The following is a 16,633-nucleotide window of genomic DNA, read 5'->3' on the forward strand; positions in this document are numbered from 1 at the left end:
ATGGAGCAGCTGGAAACCCTCTTCTCTGCGGTCCCGGGAAACTAGACACCCCCTCACTCCGATCAATTGCCGCCGCCCTACGACTTGCCGACAACACCCTTTACGTTACTGCCTTGCTTGAAGAACACATTGAAATTGAATTTTTGATTGACACTGGTGCTGAACTCACAGTCTTTTCGTCCAAACTATTGAAGAAACACAATATTCCTCTGTCAGGTGTCACCAAGACAGCTTGTGGACCATCCGGAGAGAAATTCAGTCTGAAGCAAACAGCCCCAGTCACCATAGCCATTGGACCCACCGAGGTAACATGCCACCTATGGGCAGGCGACCAGATCCGCGAACCCCTGCTGGGGATGGATGTGCTGCTGTCCTTTAATGCCAGCCTCGAATTTAAAGAAGGGGAAGTCTCTTTGAACCTGCGAAGGCTGAAAAGAGAGGACCTCCGGGAACACGCTGCATGGGCCAAAGGAAAGAACGATTGTGGACTACTGGACATGGAACCTGTCAGACTGACTGGAAGACCACCTCCGTGTGTGAAGCAATATCCCATCAATCGAGCTGCCTTGGACGGACTCCGCCCAATCATCAAGGAATTAGAGGAAAGAGGAGTCATCGCCAAAACAAAGTCTGCTTCCAATGCCCCAGTCTGGCCCGTGAAAAAGGCCAACAACACCTGGAGATTGACCATTGACTATCGGGAAGCCAACAAGACTCTTGACCACATCTGCCCAATAGTGCCGGACGTGTCCACCATTTTCAACTCTTTGACACCGGAGCATAAAATGTTCACGGTGCTGGACAGCGTCAACGCCTACTGGACAATTCCCATCGCCGCAGAGTGTCAAGACTGGCTGGCCTTCTCCTTCGACGAGAGTCAATACCATTGGAAAAGATTGCCTCAGGGCCTAAGCTGCGCACCAACCATCTACCACCAGGCGCTACGACGACACCTCACGCTTCCTGAAGCACCCAAATTGACCTCAGAGGTCATCACGTATTTGGACGACATTTTGATTGCATCTGAGACTGAAGAAGAACACGACAGAGACGTGCTGGCTTTGCTGGACTATTTACACGACAAAGGCCACAAAATCAGCTACGAAAAAGCACAAATGTCACAGACTGAAGTTGTGTTCCTTGGACAAAAGATATCCCCAGGCAAACGTGAAATCACTCAAGACCGAACTGCTGCAATCCGAAGGACCCCAGACCCCAAGACAGTCAAAGAACTTCGATCTTTTCTTGGGCTCTGCAATTACAACAGATCCTGGGTGGAGTGTTATACTGAGATTGCTCAACCCCTGAACGACTTGCTAAAAGGAAGACCAGATTCGAAGGAACAGATCCAATTTGGAGAAGAACAACGAAAAGCGTTTGAAGATTTGAAAAAGGCACTGTGTGAAGCTCCAGCTTTGGGAATCCCCAATGTCAGACGACCATTCACTCTTTATGTCAACGAGAACCGTGGCTACCTGACATCCATACTGTCACAAGAACATGGAGGCCTGATGAGACCGGTGGGCTACTATTCTGCCAAACTTGACACTACAGCCCTTGGGTTTGGACCCTGTCTGAGAGCAATCCAGGCTGTATACTTAGCTATACAGCTGGTTAACAACATCGTGCTCGATCAACAACTGTTTGTCAAATGCCCACACTCAGTGAACACCTTGATGGCCGGACGAAAAGTTCCATGTGTCTCTGACAGCCGTTGGGGAAACTGGCAAGCGGTGCTTGAATCTCCAAACATAGTCATTCAGAAAGCTACAATATCCAACCCATCCACCATGCTAGCTCCCACGGACAACGACGGGACAGAAGACCACAGGTGTGAAGACCTGGTGGCTCTCTTGGAGCAAGAACACCCAGTGAAGGAGGAACCCCTCCAAAACCCAGACGTAGTACTGTTCACTGATGGCTCCTCGCTAGTGGAGGATGGAATCCGTGGCGCTGGATGGGCCGTCACAACCGAACACGAAGTATTGGCATCTGATTCCATGACTCCTGGCACTTCAGCCCAACAAGCAGAACTGAAAGCGATGATTGAAGCTTTGAAACTCGCAGAAGGAAAGACAGCTACTGTCTACTGTGACTCACGCTACGTGCATGGAGTTACAATGGATTTTGGACTTCTGTGGAAACAACGGGGTTTTGTCACAGCTAGAGGAACACCCATCAAAAACGGAGAGCTTGTGGCTGAATTGTTGGATGCAATGCAACTACCAAAAGACCTAGCAGTCGTAAAAGTGAAAGCACACACAAGGCAAGACACCTTTGAGGCAAGAGGCAATGCATTGGCGGATGCGGCGTCAAGAACAGCCGCAAGAAAAAGAGAGGGGGGGGATAACGAAACGACTAACGAGAATGGACACGGAAATGGAAACACGGACGGATCTAACGGTAACAGGAAATTTTTTGAAAATGACAACGAGAAATGCATGATGAGAGTGACAAAGAAGGTCAAGGAAGAAGGGAAACAGGAAAGTTTGGCCAACATCAAAGACATGCAGAACAGCGCAAGCCGAGAAGAGAAGTGGACTTGGATTGAAAATGCGGCGAAGCTCCATGATGACAACTTGTGGAGGTTTGGAACACGAACAGTGGCTCCAGAAAGTCTTCTGCCATATCTGGCGACGCAAATTCATTCACTTGGACACGTGGGAGTGGAAAAGATGAGGAACAGATTCATACAGGTCTGGTGGGCCCCAAAGTTCACAGCAACGGCCAGGGACATCGTCAAGCGGTGCGTCACCTGTCGACAAAACAATCACGACAGAAGGGTCAAGCTGCCAATGTTGAAAACACCTGCTCCACCAGGGCCTTTCAGAGTTCTTCAGATAGATTACATCACCCTTCCAAAGTGCAAAGGCTATCGCGACGTTCTGATTGTTCTGTGCAAGTTCTCTAGGTGGATCGAGGCGTTCCCTGCACGATCCGGAACTGCACTACACACTGCCAAGGTCCTCGTGAAAGACATCATTCCCCGATACGGATTGCCGGAACAGATCTGCTCAGACAATGGAACACACTTCACTGGAGCAGTCTGCGCCGAGGTGGGCCGCATGCTGAATGTGCAATGGTCCCTGAACTGCCCTTACCACCCAGAATCCTCTGGGCAGGTGGAGAGAGCCAACCGGACGTTGAAGGAACGACTGGCCAAGAAACATCAAGAAGGCATTCCTTGGGTTGACGCCTTACCAACAGTCCTGTGTAGCATGCGAGCTACAAGCAACAGAGACACTGGACTCAGCCCATTCGAGATCGTGACTGGCAGGCCTTTCTCTGCACCAGGCACGATTGATCTGAGGAAAGCCGACATCCACCTGACATCAGATGCAATGCTGAACTACTGTGTGCAATTGACAGAAGCGGTCCAGACAGCGGCTAATCAAGTGAAAGAGGCCTGGGGAGACCCTCCGGAAGGTGGGCACTCTCTAGTGCCAGGTCAGTGGGTGATGATTCACAAGCCCCAAAGGTTAGCGCTAGAAGCAAAGTACGACGGGCCGTATCAGATCTTGTTGATAACACAGTCGGCAGTAAAGGTCCAGGGCAAACCCAAATGGATACACGCAAGCCACTGCAAACTAGTTGATCCGCCTGAAACATGACACGCCCGGGCAGGGTACGAATTATATCTGATTTTCCGCCCGTCTTCTTTTTAGAAATAGGGTGTAGACCAGGGAGGAAGATTCACGGAAGACTTTCATTTTGACGGTGGATTTGTTGTTTTCACGGGAGGTCAGAGGAAAATGAAAAAAAGGGTAGGGACACCAGTGTAGAATCTTTCCCTGTAAAACCGAGCCTGCCTGGAGTGTTGTGCTAATTGACTCTTGTTGACACAAACTCATGCTCAGAAAGGTGATAGACTTGGACAAGTCTTACCTGTTTTTTATTATTGGCATTAGCTATCTAATTCAGGAGTGATTACCTATACCTGTGAAATGTCTAATCATTATTTGTTTGCAATACTATAATTTAATTATATATTACATTTAATCATTATATGATTGTTCTCACTGCAACCATGACTATCCTCCAACTGATACTGCTCTTTACTTTCACTCCACATGTACCCGTGAAGTTGCTCGAAGCCACGGACATCATCCAGGACAGAGACTTTTGCCTTTGAACTGAACTGTTGCCTGCCGGTCTCCTGCACTTCTCCCCAAAAAGACTCTGTTTCCCGAAGGAATCCTCAACTCCATCATTCTCTAACAGCGATCAGCTCACTGAATTCTGTGTTGTGTAACTGTTGTTGTGTGTCTCCTTTATCATCTGAAAATGTCACCGAAAATGTTGTTTTGTTGTGCTGTTATCCTGTGTCACCTGGTTATTGTTACTGATACTCTGTATGACAGCCATCATGATGTGCACAAGGACAACACTTTCCTGAAGACGGCTCATGGGTTGGCCCAGGCCAAGCGTAAGCATTCGTGTTGGGTATGCGGGTTAATGCCATCTGCCTCTGAAGTGTATCCTTACATAGCCATCCCCTTTACCATCCCAGAGTATGTAGCAGCCTTTGACAGTACTACAAAGGGTTCCCCTAATGACATCTTTCCCAATCCTCCATGGGTCGGAGGGCCCCCTACTAAGCTTAAATTGAGTTATGCCCCACGTGGTGTGATCTGTTGGGTGGCCGACAAGAGTGGACGGTCGGTGGTAGGTCAGAGCATTTGCCCATATGAAGTTCCGGTTGGACAGACGGAGGTTTCCATTGAACAGTCAGGTGAAGTGGTCCTTATTCCCCTTCCCCCGATGATGCGTGTTCCAGGTGCAACACCAGGAAGCACGGTCGTCACGAACGCACTAGCCCCTGTACGTGGTTCCATGTTTGTGTGTGGACAGTATGCATATTCCTATCTTCCCCCTAATTGGCAAGGCTCCTGTTATTTAGCTTATGTTGTTCCAGCTGTGAGGATTGTGGAGAGGGAACATTTGGTGGGTGAGTCAACATCTATACACCCTAGGACTAGGCGTGACGCTTTTGGGGGTCACAGTATTGTCGCAACCCCGACACAGAGATTCTTTGCCGCTTTACTTCCAACTTATGGCCTAACTGTGGCGCTTGATGAGATTAGAGATCTGGTACACATTGTTGATGTAGTAGCTAATGACACTGCACGTGCTCTTTCAGACATTAACCGGGAACTGTATGCAGTAAGACAGGTCGCCCTTCAGAATAGGCTCTGCCTGGACGTGGTTTTGGCCAGTAAGGGAGGTGCTTGTGCTCTGATTGGACAGGAATGCTGTACTTATGTGCCTGACTCGACCAGTAATGTCTCCGATTACATCAAAGATATTTACGCCAACGTGCAGCAGCTTAAGCGGGATAATGGTAGCTGGTCCCTGGGAGGGTGGTTGAGTAGCTGGGGTGGGTCCCTGTTTGCTCAGATTGTCCAGTTCATTTTGCCCCTGCTCATTCCCATCTTGGTCATATACTTAGCTATCCAAGTTGTGTTGTGTATCATCAAGCGTGCCACCACTACCACTCCAAGATTGGCCCCTGTTAGAGTACCTCCTGCCCAGCCTCGGGATGAACCGGGGATGTGGGTTTGATTCCTTCCCTTTTTAATTTTTTATGTGTGAGACAATCCTCCGGAACGAAATCAGTTATTATGTTTTCTTTTAAGACACCGGCACTTTTTCCTTTTTCAAAGTGCTAGAGAAGTAATCTTGTCTTGGTTTGTCCTCTGCTCTTTAGACCACATCAGACTCCTTTTATTTGTTTTGTATGATCTATAAAAATCTGTGTTTTTTAGTTGATCAAGAGGGGGGACTGTAGGAATTTGGGGTATTTCTGTATGTATTCTGATGTGTCTATCTGTGTTACTTATGTGTTACTTTTGTGTATAGTAGAGACGTGGAGAGGTGCATGCCATGGTTTCACTCCCTAGTTCCTTAGGCGCCTGTATGGCTGCACATAGGATGGAATATCAACAGGGTCAGAATGTCATGTTCCGGGCCGTAGTCATAGCATGGGCAGAATGAGATATCACCTGTTATTCTGTTTTCAGGGCTAGTACTTTTCCTATTATTTCTGGTGCCTGGTACCTTCCACGTCGGCATGATTTACGTAGATATGATTTTAGTATAACAGGCTTTGTCTCAGGTTTGGACTTCGAGACGGATCGAGGAAGCGACTCGGGGAGCATCTTATGCCAAGACGCTCAACAGCAGCCCGCTTCTACTAACTACCACACCTGTTAGACTCTGTGCAGTTTTACTGTCTGAGACTTAGCCTGTGCTCAGTTAGTGAGTGTTGTACCATCTACAATAAAATCTTTGATCACCGATCCTGATCCAGCCGTCAAGCTTTATTGACCATCTTCAATACAGACATCAGAACTAAAACACAACGCAAAACGATCGTGAATCCAACACAGTGTAACACTGCAGCTATCTGTAAACACAGTGAGTCACTGATGTGGGGTTTTTCATTTTATACCTGAGTAGTCAAAAGCACCAAGCCCAGCCCAATGTGTTGAAGGGTTTAATAATATTTTCAGCCCATCTTTGTTGATCTGTTCATGCATTTCCCCCTCCTGAATGTGAATTGTGCATCTCCTGAAATTGCTTTGAGTTTGTGCTCCATTGCCTTTGACAAGAGTCTTAGCTACAATTTACATTATGGTGTACTGTACACAGTAGACAGCTACAGCTACACACTCTAACAACTAATATACTGTAGATCTTTCTCGGAGAACAAAATAGAAAACAAGCTAAGTTACAGCCTGATTACTTCCTGTATGTTGACGGTGAACAATTCAGTTCAGTTATTGGCATGTCGGTGTAAACACTGAAGCTCAGTGACATTGTAAGACAGCTTGTGAAAAGTAGTTTGTAGGTGCACACATCCAAGGCAGGTGCTGTACAAAAAGTGCTAGGCTATCAAAAGGAAAAAAGGGTGGATTGTGCTCCCATCGGGAATTTTTAATGACTTTCACCAGTGTGTACAGCTACACACTCTAACACACTGGTGAAAGTCATTAAAAAAATCCTAATGGGAGCAAGTGTGCGGACATTCCACCCTTTTTATTCTCCTCTGACTGTGCTGACTGTGAGTGAATGAGTGAGGGTGGGAGGTTCTCGGCCCACTGATGGAGTTACCCTTTCCATCTCCAGGGCGATAAGGAGGCGGACCTGGGTCTGCCCTTCTCACCGCTGTGCGACCGCAAGTCAACCATGGTCGCCCAGTCCCAGATCGGTGAGTCAGCATGAGTGTGTGTCTGTGTGTGTGTCTCTCTCTCTGTGTGTTTGTGTATGTGTGTGTGTGTGTGTTTGTGTATCTGTGTTCGTGTGTGTGTGTGTGTGTGTGTGTGTGTGTGTGTGTGTGTGTGTGTGTGTGTGTGTGTGTGTGTGTGTGTGTGTGTGTATGTGTGTGTGTGTGTGCTTGTGTGTCTATAGTTTGTAGCCAGTGCTGATTGGCTGGGAGCTGTTTTACCATGGCCAGCAGTAGGGTATGAGTGTTACAATAAGCCATAGGCACTCACTGGTCATTATCTATTTCAGAGTAATTGTCCTCTTTATCTTTCCAGGGTTCATTGACTTCATCGTGGTGCCGACCTTCACTGTTCTAACGGACATGACGGAGAAGATCGTCACACCACTCATCGACGAAGCGGCACACTCCAGCCTCGCTGGCTTCAGACGCTCCAGGTCAGCAACTCTTCACATGTCTTCAGTGGCAATGCAGTCTGCTCGGGGTATCGGAGACTACAGCAGTGTGCACCCCATCACTGAAACATGACTCAGCGACTTGAACACAGTCTGCTGAGTCAGAGAAAGCAAAGCACATCTTAAGATATAAGCAGTATACGTATATCCATATACACTATATTGTATGTTATTACTCTCATTTTATAGGCTACTTTAACGTTCAGATTAGCTTAAGGGTCTGTAAAATATATACACGTGAATACTGAGTTAACTGTAGCGATTTATATATAATATTGTTAGTCAAACACATGTGATTACCACAGCAAAAGACACACACATATTATAAGTGAGAATGCCTGCAGCTGGCTCTGCACCTCAACTGAGAGCCTACTCCTCCGCCTCCAATCACCAGCTCACCTCTCCAACTCACAAAACAGCATGCCATCACTCAAGTGTGTGTGTGTGTGTGTGTCTGTGTGTGTGTGTTGGGAGGTGGGTGGGGGATATGAGGACAATAACATGGGAGCCCAATGACATTTGAACATTTACATCCAATTACTTCCAGTTCCTGCTAAGTTATTTCTGAGGTAAAAGTAAACTGCAAGTAGATAAAATTGTGCTGTACTCCATTTTTCAAGTTTTGCTGTTTAGTCTGATGACCTCAAAAACTACCAGACACTCCTGACCTCCTTCTCAGCCAGCATCACTGCTGCTAAGACGGCTTTCTACAATGACAAAATCAACAGCGCTACAGACACTCGAAAACTTTTTTCAACCTTCAAATCGCTACTCAACCCTCAGATGCCTCCTCCTCCATCCAGCCTTACTGCAGATACCCTCGCCTCATTTTTTACAAACAAAGTGGCGGCAATCAGCAGTCAATTCTCTACATGCCCACTCAACGCATCGGACTCAGATACCGCACTCCTACAACCTCTAGGGACTGCTAGATCATCTTTTTCAGCATTCACGCCTCTCTCCGAGAATGAAGTATCTAGACTCCTGACATGCAGCCGTCTTACCACATGCTCGCTGGACCCTATACATACGAGCCTACTTCAGTCCATCAGCCCGACCATCGCACCAGCTATCACACACGTGATCAATGCCTCGCTAACCTCCGGCACATTTCCAACAGCGTTCAAAATGGCCCGGGTAACACCGTTACTTAAGAAAGCTTCTCTCAACCCTGCTCAAGTCGAGAACTATCGCCCTGTCTCACTCCTGCCTTTCCTATCCAAAGGCATTGAACGAGCAGTCTCCAAACAGGTCTCTGACTTCACAGAACAACCTTCTGGATCCAAATCAGTCTGGGTTCAAAAGCGACCACTCTACCGAAACGGCTCTGCTGTCTGTAACAGAAGCCTTAAAAGAAGCCAGGGCGACCGCTCGGTCATCAGTACTCATTCTGCTTGACTTATCGGCTGCCTTTGACACGGTTAATCACCGCATCCTTCTCTCTATACTCGCTAACATGGGAATCTCCGGTTCTGCTCTCTCCTGGTTTGAATCCTACCTCACAGGACGCTCGTTTAACGTATCATGGCTTGGTCAGCTATCTGCACCTCACCATCTCACCACAGGGGTCCCCCAGGGCTCAGTACTGGGCCCCCTTCTCTTTGCTATCTACACCACCTCCTTGGGACAGATTATCCGTTCGCATGGCTTCTTATACCACTGCTATGCAGACGACACACAGCTCTATCTGTCCTTTCCACCTGATGACCCCTCGGTTTCAGCACGGATCTCGGATTGCCTCTCAGACATAGCTACATGGATGAAGGCACACCACCTCCAGCTGAACCTCTCAAAGACTGAACTGCTGGTCCTCCCAGCTAAACCTACCATACACCACGACATCAACATCAAATTTGACTCCCTGTCTGTTTCACCTACCAGGACTGCAAGAAATCTAGGAGTTGTTCTCGACAACCAACTAAACTTCTCAGATCATGTTGCCTCAGTCGCCCGGTCATGCCGTTTCGCACTCTACAATATATGGAAAATCAGGACTTACTTAACTCAAGATGCCACCCAACTTCTGGTTCAGGCAATAGTCATCTCACGAATCGACTACTGCAACGCCCTCCTGACAGGTCTCCCAGCCTGCGCAGTGAAACCACTTCAGATAATCCAGAACGCGGCGGCGCGCCTGGTCTACAACCAACCCAAGAGGGCACATGTTACCCCGCTACTCATCCAGCTACATTGGCTACCTATGGCGGCCCGCATTAAATTCAAGGCTCTAACGCTTGCCTACAAAGTAGTCTCCGGTTCTGCTCCCACCTACTTGAATGCCTTCATACAGACATACGCTACCTCCAGACCGCTGCGCTCCTCAGACGAACGACGTCTAGCTCTACCTCCGGTACGCTCAGGCCAATCCAAACTTTTCTCATCTGTTGTTCCTCGCTGGTGGAACACACTGCCAGTTCCTACAAGGGCAGGGACATCCCTCTCCATTTTCAAAAAACTCCTGAAGACCCAGCTCTTTAGAGAACATCTCCTCTCATAGCAACACTTACAACAAGTCTTGCTGATCCTAGTACTCACCAGCCGTCTTAAACTGACACGTAACTGTTAAAAACAGCACTCACTGATGCACTTATTCTTACTGTACTCTAATGTTTTTTAAATTGTCCTAATATTGTTGAGAATTGCTCTAAAACTTAAACTGTTTACCATGTTGTTAGTCGCTTTGGCTAAAAATGCGTCAGCCAAATGTAATGTAATAATATATAATAATATAATAATATATAATATAATATAATATAATATAATATAATATAATATAATATAATATAATATAATAATAGTCTGTTGACCCATACTGTAGATGCTAACACTGTAGCCTACAGAATCCACATGGCCATCCACCTGATGGTCCTATCATCATGGAGCCTGAGACCCATTTGACCTGGAATCTTTCCCGGTCTGGATGAAGCAATACCATCAAACACAGACTTGGGGTTGAAATGACCTGTAACATTGTTTTGAACAACAGGGAGGGACCGCCATGTGCAGTGCAATTTTATGGGTGAGGGTTCTCAAAATGAGGGCTCTCAACAGGACAACAAGAGAACTTACACCGTCCATGCACATCCTCATTTTCATCTGAACACCTCTAACTTTGACACAATCTCTCTCTCTCTCTCTCTCCCTCTCCATCTCTCTCTCTCTCTCCCTCTCCATCTCTCTCTCTCTCTCTCTCTCTCTCTCTCTCTAGTCTGAATAGTATTACCTCTGTGGATGCCAAGCACAGCAGCATCAACAGCACGGGCTCTGACGGCAGCTCGTCCCACAGCGGGCCCCTCCTGGCCATCGACCCCAAGAACTTCAAGGCCATCTGGAATGAGGAGGTATCCCAGAACAGGGAGCGCTGGAAGGCCCAGGCCGCCAAAGGTACACGCAGCCCAGTGCCCTGGGGGCTGCACTACAAAGCAAGATTATTTATTTATTAGTTAGTTATTATTTGAGCCTTCGTTTGCATTTAACAAAAAAACAAAAAAAAAACAAAGAAATGTCAATGGAACACCAGTAATTAGAGCAACCACACTGCAGACAGTTGCAGATGCAGAACTGACTTGCTTCTGTGTTTGCTTAACTCGGGAGTGCGTCATACCAAAAGGAGAGAAGCCAGGGGGAGGGTTTGGAATGCCCTTGGCATTTCAAAATCATAGCCTGTGTTCAACACTGAGGTGATTGCATAAATTGAGCTTTTCAGGTATACATGTAACCTTTCCTTTGCAACTTCTCTCCCTCTCTCTTTTCTTTGTCTCTCCCTCCACCGCCCCCCCCCCCCTTTTTTTTTTCTGAATACAGAGACAGAGGAAAAGGCCCGCCGTGAGGCAGAGGACCAAGCCCAGCAGGAGGCCCCTGCGGCAAGTCAAGAGGGACAAACTGAACTAGAGCAGCCAGAACCAAAGAAGGAGGAGGGCGAGGAGAGGGATGGGCTTGAGTCAGTGGGCACTGAGAGCCCATTGGATGAGAGCCCTGTCAGCCATCCTGGAGAGGGTGGCAACACTTTACAGAATGGTAAAATAGGGGCATTTCTTGATCATTTCTGCCACTCAATTTGGTTATATGTTCTTTAGAAGTTGTACAAGTTCCCAAGTTCTACAGAAGTTAGACAGGGTTGAATCAATTCAAAGTTATAATTTAGAAATGCTAAGGCACATTCATGCCAGGACGCATGCGTGTGTGTGTGTGTGTGTGTGTGTGTGTGTGTGTGTGTGTGTGTGTGTGTGTGTGTGTGTGTGAGAGTGTGTGTTTGTATTTGTCTGTCATTATCCCCAGTATGTGTCATGTCAATCATGTCTGATGAATTGCAGGAGAGGTGTCAGAGGAAGCCAAATCCCCAGGCAGTGATGACAGCATGAAACAAGATGCTGAATGGTAATCAGTGCTCCCACACACACGCACACGCACACACACACACGCACACACACACACACACACACACACACACACACACACACACACACACACACACACACACACACACACAAACAAACACATTTATCAGGGTTTTCCTCAGAAACCTCCAGTGTAGTAAGTGAGATGTTACAGCTAAACCAACATCCACTCTGCTATCAGTTCCTAATTTGGATCCTTGCAGTCCTTTGGTTTCCCTCTTATATCATATATATAAAGGTCCAGTCAGTGGTGGAGGAAGTACTGAATCTCAGTACTTAAGTAAAAGTACAAATACACAGGGAAATATTTACTTTAGTAAAAGTAAAAGTACCACAATGACAACCCTACTTAAGTAAAAGTAAAAAGTACCTGCTTTTAAATGTACTTTAAGTATTAAAAGTAAAAGTATTTGCATAATGATTTATTCTCTTAATATCTATATTCTAAAAGAAAAAAATAGTATGGGCTGTGGCATTTTAATTAGGCCTAAGCTAGTTTTAGGTTAGGCTATATTCGACTAGATAGTTTTAAGCTAATGCAATTGTGCTTACCATCTGTGGCCCAGTTTACATTCTGACCTACAATTCTAGAGACTGTAATTCTGGTTATCTACTAGGGTGATCTGCTGAGTATATCATTCAGCAAAACACGAGAGCCTGAAGTTTAACGGGGTAGACCAGGGAAACGTCGGGTGGATCGTAATGCCAATTCTGCTGATTGAACAGAAAAGTTGCTGAGAAAGGTGTCTTTATGATTAGGTTCAGTTTCACTTGCGCAGACGCACATAGACATTGAATGAGCGCTCACATTTCTACCCCCCCAATTGTAGGCTATGCCTCTTTATTTGATCACACACAATTAAGAAATATTTCCTAATCTGGAAAATGCTACGTTTTTTTTTGCCAGCGGTTCTATAATAGTCTACCATTAATTTGTGGCGCAAATGATCAGACGTGTGACAGAAGCATGGGCATAGCCTGTTACTTCGCTGATCCGCGGATAGCAATCTCATCGGAGAGGAGGCCCTAACGCTGCAGATAACAGACAGAGAAAGGCACAGAACACAGTTGCATGTCCAGTGTAGCCATGGGTCTGGTGAATATAGCCTACCGATTGCAGATGGCTACAAGCTCACGCTTTGCCTGGTCTAGACTATAAGCTTATGTTTCAAAGATTTAGAAGCTGGGCACGTAGCGCTCCAGAATCTGTGGTAGCAACCCCGCCCCCTGGTAAAACAAACGTGTTTGTCAGAGAGAAAACAAATCTGATCATAAAATGTATCGTAAAAAGGAACGATGGTGTTGTAGAAATGTAGCGGAGTAAAAGTACAGATAATTGCTGTAAAATGTAACGAAGTAAAAGTCAAAAGTATGCACTATAAATTCTACTTAAGTAAAGTACAAATACGTGGAATATTTACTTAAGTACAGTAACGAAGTATTTGTACTTCGTTACATTCCACCACTGGGTCCAGTAACACCTGATAACTTTGAACTATAATATGGTTTTACTTCCTAAGTGTTCCCCAAATTGTCAAATTGTTACAGGAATCCCATACCACTAGTCTATCTATCCACTTGCCTTGTTCTGTTATGTAGAGCCATTGCACCACATCTATATCTAATCAGGTCTCCTCTGATTGTCTCCACTGACAGACGTGGAGAGTGGCTGGAGACAGTGGACGAGGCCTCCATGCTGCTGTCCTTAACCGCACTGCTGCAGAGGAAGCAAAGGAGCGGACTCCTCGTCTGAAGCTCTAGTGTGCCCCCTGGTGGATAATGCTGACATGTGTATGTTCAAGTCAATGTTTTTGTTTTCATGTCCAGTGGTACATCACTTGCTTTTTCACTTGCTTCTACTGGTGGCTAAGCCCATGTGATGACTTCATGTCCATAGGCTCTGGCTTTGTGTCCTGTATATAATGTAAATATACATAGTTCTGTTTTTGTCTGTGTTTCTTGAGAGAGAAAGAAGGCGGATTCAGGCTTCTGGGCTCATCTTCCCTTTGATCTTGCCTTCAATTTCGTGGCCTTTTCATGTTTTTTTTTTGTTTGGTTGTTTTTTTTTCTTTGTTTTATTTATGTGGAATTGAATATAAGACAGTTTATGTGCCTGCATGTGAGTTCATGGGTGCCTGTGTGTGTGAGTGTGTGTGTGTGTGTGTGTGTGTGTGTGTGTGTGTTTACGTTTTGGTGTGCGTGTTCGTTTGTCTTGTACTTTCTTTCTTTCTTTGTCAGTGCACCTGTGCATACAAACATCATATCAAATATCTTCCTCTGTTGTCTTTCTGCCTTCTGCCTCTTTTTATTTTATATATTTGTGTATTTCTTTGTTTATACTGTACTTATCCTGAGTCAAGCCACCTGATTGCTTATTTGCCATTTGCTACCTGAAGCATATAGGTCCTCATTGACAGAAGGATTCTCAGTGTGAGTTCACAATGGCAGAAGCATGCCGATATAGTGACAATTATGTGTCCATATCCCCTCAGAATACACAAAACTGAGTAGACAGAAAATCGAAGTTTATAGAATAATTTCCATTCCTTGGTTATATTCTCTAATTTTACTCACAGATGGAATTTCACTATTTCCAGTCCAGTAGCAAATACTACAGAACCATTGTTGATTGTTTGTTGGTTACTGATCTAAACGTAATCTGTGATTTGAAGCTCCTTCATGTTCATTTGTTGTGTTGGTATTTATTGTGACTCATGATAAATATGTTTTATGGGTGACAGCAGTCTCTTAGATATCAGAGGTGAAAGATTATTATCAGTGCTGTTATTGGTTTAGTTGTACTTTTTATCGCCACTGTACAGAGTGCACAGACTGCATTCTAATGATATCCTTTTCCCCAGTTGCACATGCCAGTGAAGTATGTTATTTATTTACATTTTTTTTCTGATGTGGTGTGCAAATATAATACAGCCATGTAGAATCTCATCATTAAATTGTATCTTCCAGGTTATTTTTGTTATACCAGTGATTAGGATGGGCTTTACATCACCTCTATAGAAAAGCTGTAACCTATGTCCAAATGTACCTTTGCGTGTAGCTAGCTACTGAAGAAACTATGGACTGTTTATATGTATAATTATTGTATATTGAAGATCACTGATTCAATTTTAGCTTTGATATGATAGTGAAGCTCTTTTTAAAAGGCAGTATTTTCCCCAGACATCCTATCAATTGACTTTAAGTGTACCCTGAGCTTCCTGCTTCCTTCCCAGGTTGTTTCTAATGGAAAAAAAAACATAGAAAACAAATACAATGACCAATGATTAAACATACTGTAGACAATCATATTGATGGCTGTATAGATACACAACTTTGGGAGAGTCTGGATGAAAGGCTTTTAATGTGACACATGTTCAGTCAAGAGAAACCATAGCACTGTGCTTAATATCATCTTTAGTAACAACTCTTGTCTAGTTTTATTTTTACCTTCTGAGAGGACAATAGAACATGTACCTGAGCTGTTGGTTTGGGAGTTGAATGTCTGTTGTACATATGTAATGTAATATACACTCCTACTCTGCAGCATCTGTTTGATGTATGATGTGACCATGTCAGTGCTAAAGTTAGAGGATTTAAACTGACTGACATTGGATCAGGATAACAGAATAAGATGCCTGGTCCTATGGAACTTGTCTCTTGCCATTTTCGTTTGATTTTAAAGACACCAAATGAAGTTCCATGCCCCAAAAGTCATGAATGATTTTCTTTAATTTGATTATAATTTCCCAAATCTGTTGTCAAAGTGAAAATCTCACCTCACCTTACTTAGAATTTGTGCCACAGAAAATCTAAATGAGTAAATCAAAAGGAGGGACTATCATCAGTGCAACGAATCTTATAACTACAGATGTATCTCTGCTGTGCTTTACAGATTTTCCCTTGCTTAATCTATCAAATTTGGCTGAAACAAACACAGGGACAGACTTTATTTTGGAATGACTATTTTCAGTTTTTTGTCTGTTTTGTTGTGTTTAGTTGTCCGCAGGCTCTATATAAAGCAGTTCACAGCAGAAATGTACGTGTTCCCTTCAGCCTGCATGTAGACTGTTTATGCAGGTAGAGACAGCAGGTGACTCCTGCACACTTTAGCTGTGGCACCTCTTGAAAGGGTGACCAAGTCACTTCCCACTGTGACTCTCTCTCTCTCTCTCTCTAGCTCTCTCGCTCATTCTCTCGCACTACTTCATCGCTCTCTCCTTTTCTTACTCTCTCTGTTTGGCCTTGTTGGAAGTGACGTGTCGACACTCTAGTTTGCCTCCATGTGACTGCACAGCCGTGACAATAAAGCTGAACTCAAAGGGCTCAGATCATGTGTGGGTGTCTTTGTTTAGTTGCACTGAATGTGTGGCTGTGTCTTCATTCATTCCTTGGTGCTTGACAATCACAGTATAAAGTCCAAACCTGGTATAGTTTTCATATACTGGTAGTATCTCCTTCCTAGTGTGCTTTCTCCAAACCGCCACTAGATGTCAATAAACTCGCACATCACACCTGAAACCACTTCTTACATCGTCATGCCATTTGTGAAGGTGTTA

General features: G+C 45.1%; 1 protein-coding gene across 1 annotated transcript in view; it reads left to right on the forward strand.

Annotated features, from left to right (window-relative positions):
- Nucleotides 1-13,830, forward strand: part of pde1cb (phosphodiesterase 1C, calmodulin-dependent b) — a 105,476-nt gene extending 91,646 nt beyond the window's left edge. The window contains exons 14-19 of the mRNA XM_076293217.1: nt 7,129-7,210; nt 7,542-7,662; nt 10,889-11,064; nt 11,485-11,697; nt 11,994-12,057; nt 13,707-13,830. Coding sequence (XP_076149332.1) covers nt 7,129-7,210; nt 7,542-7,662; nt 10,889-11,064; nt 11,485-11,697; nt 11,994-12,057; nt 13,707-13,830 — 780 coding nt within the window. The remainder of the gene's footprint in view (nt 1-7,128; nt 7,211-7,541; nt 7,663-10,888; nt 11,065-11,484; nt 11,698-11,993; nt 12,058-13,706) is intronic.
- The last annotated feature ends 2,803 nt before the right edge of the window (nt 13,831-16,633 follow it).

This window comes from Alosa pseudoharengus, unplaced genomic scaffold (genome assembly GCF_046254945.1).
Source record: "Alosa pseudoharengus isolate Yale_2024_CS ecotype anadromous, Long Island Sound unplaced genomic scaffold, YU_APseudo_1.1 YU_APseudo_1.1_scf_2, whole genome shotgun sequence".
In the NCBI taxonomy this organism is placed as follows: Eukaryota; Metazoa; Chordata; class Actinopteri; order Clupeiformes; family Clupeidae; genus Alosa; species Alosa pseudoharengus.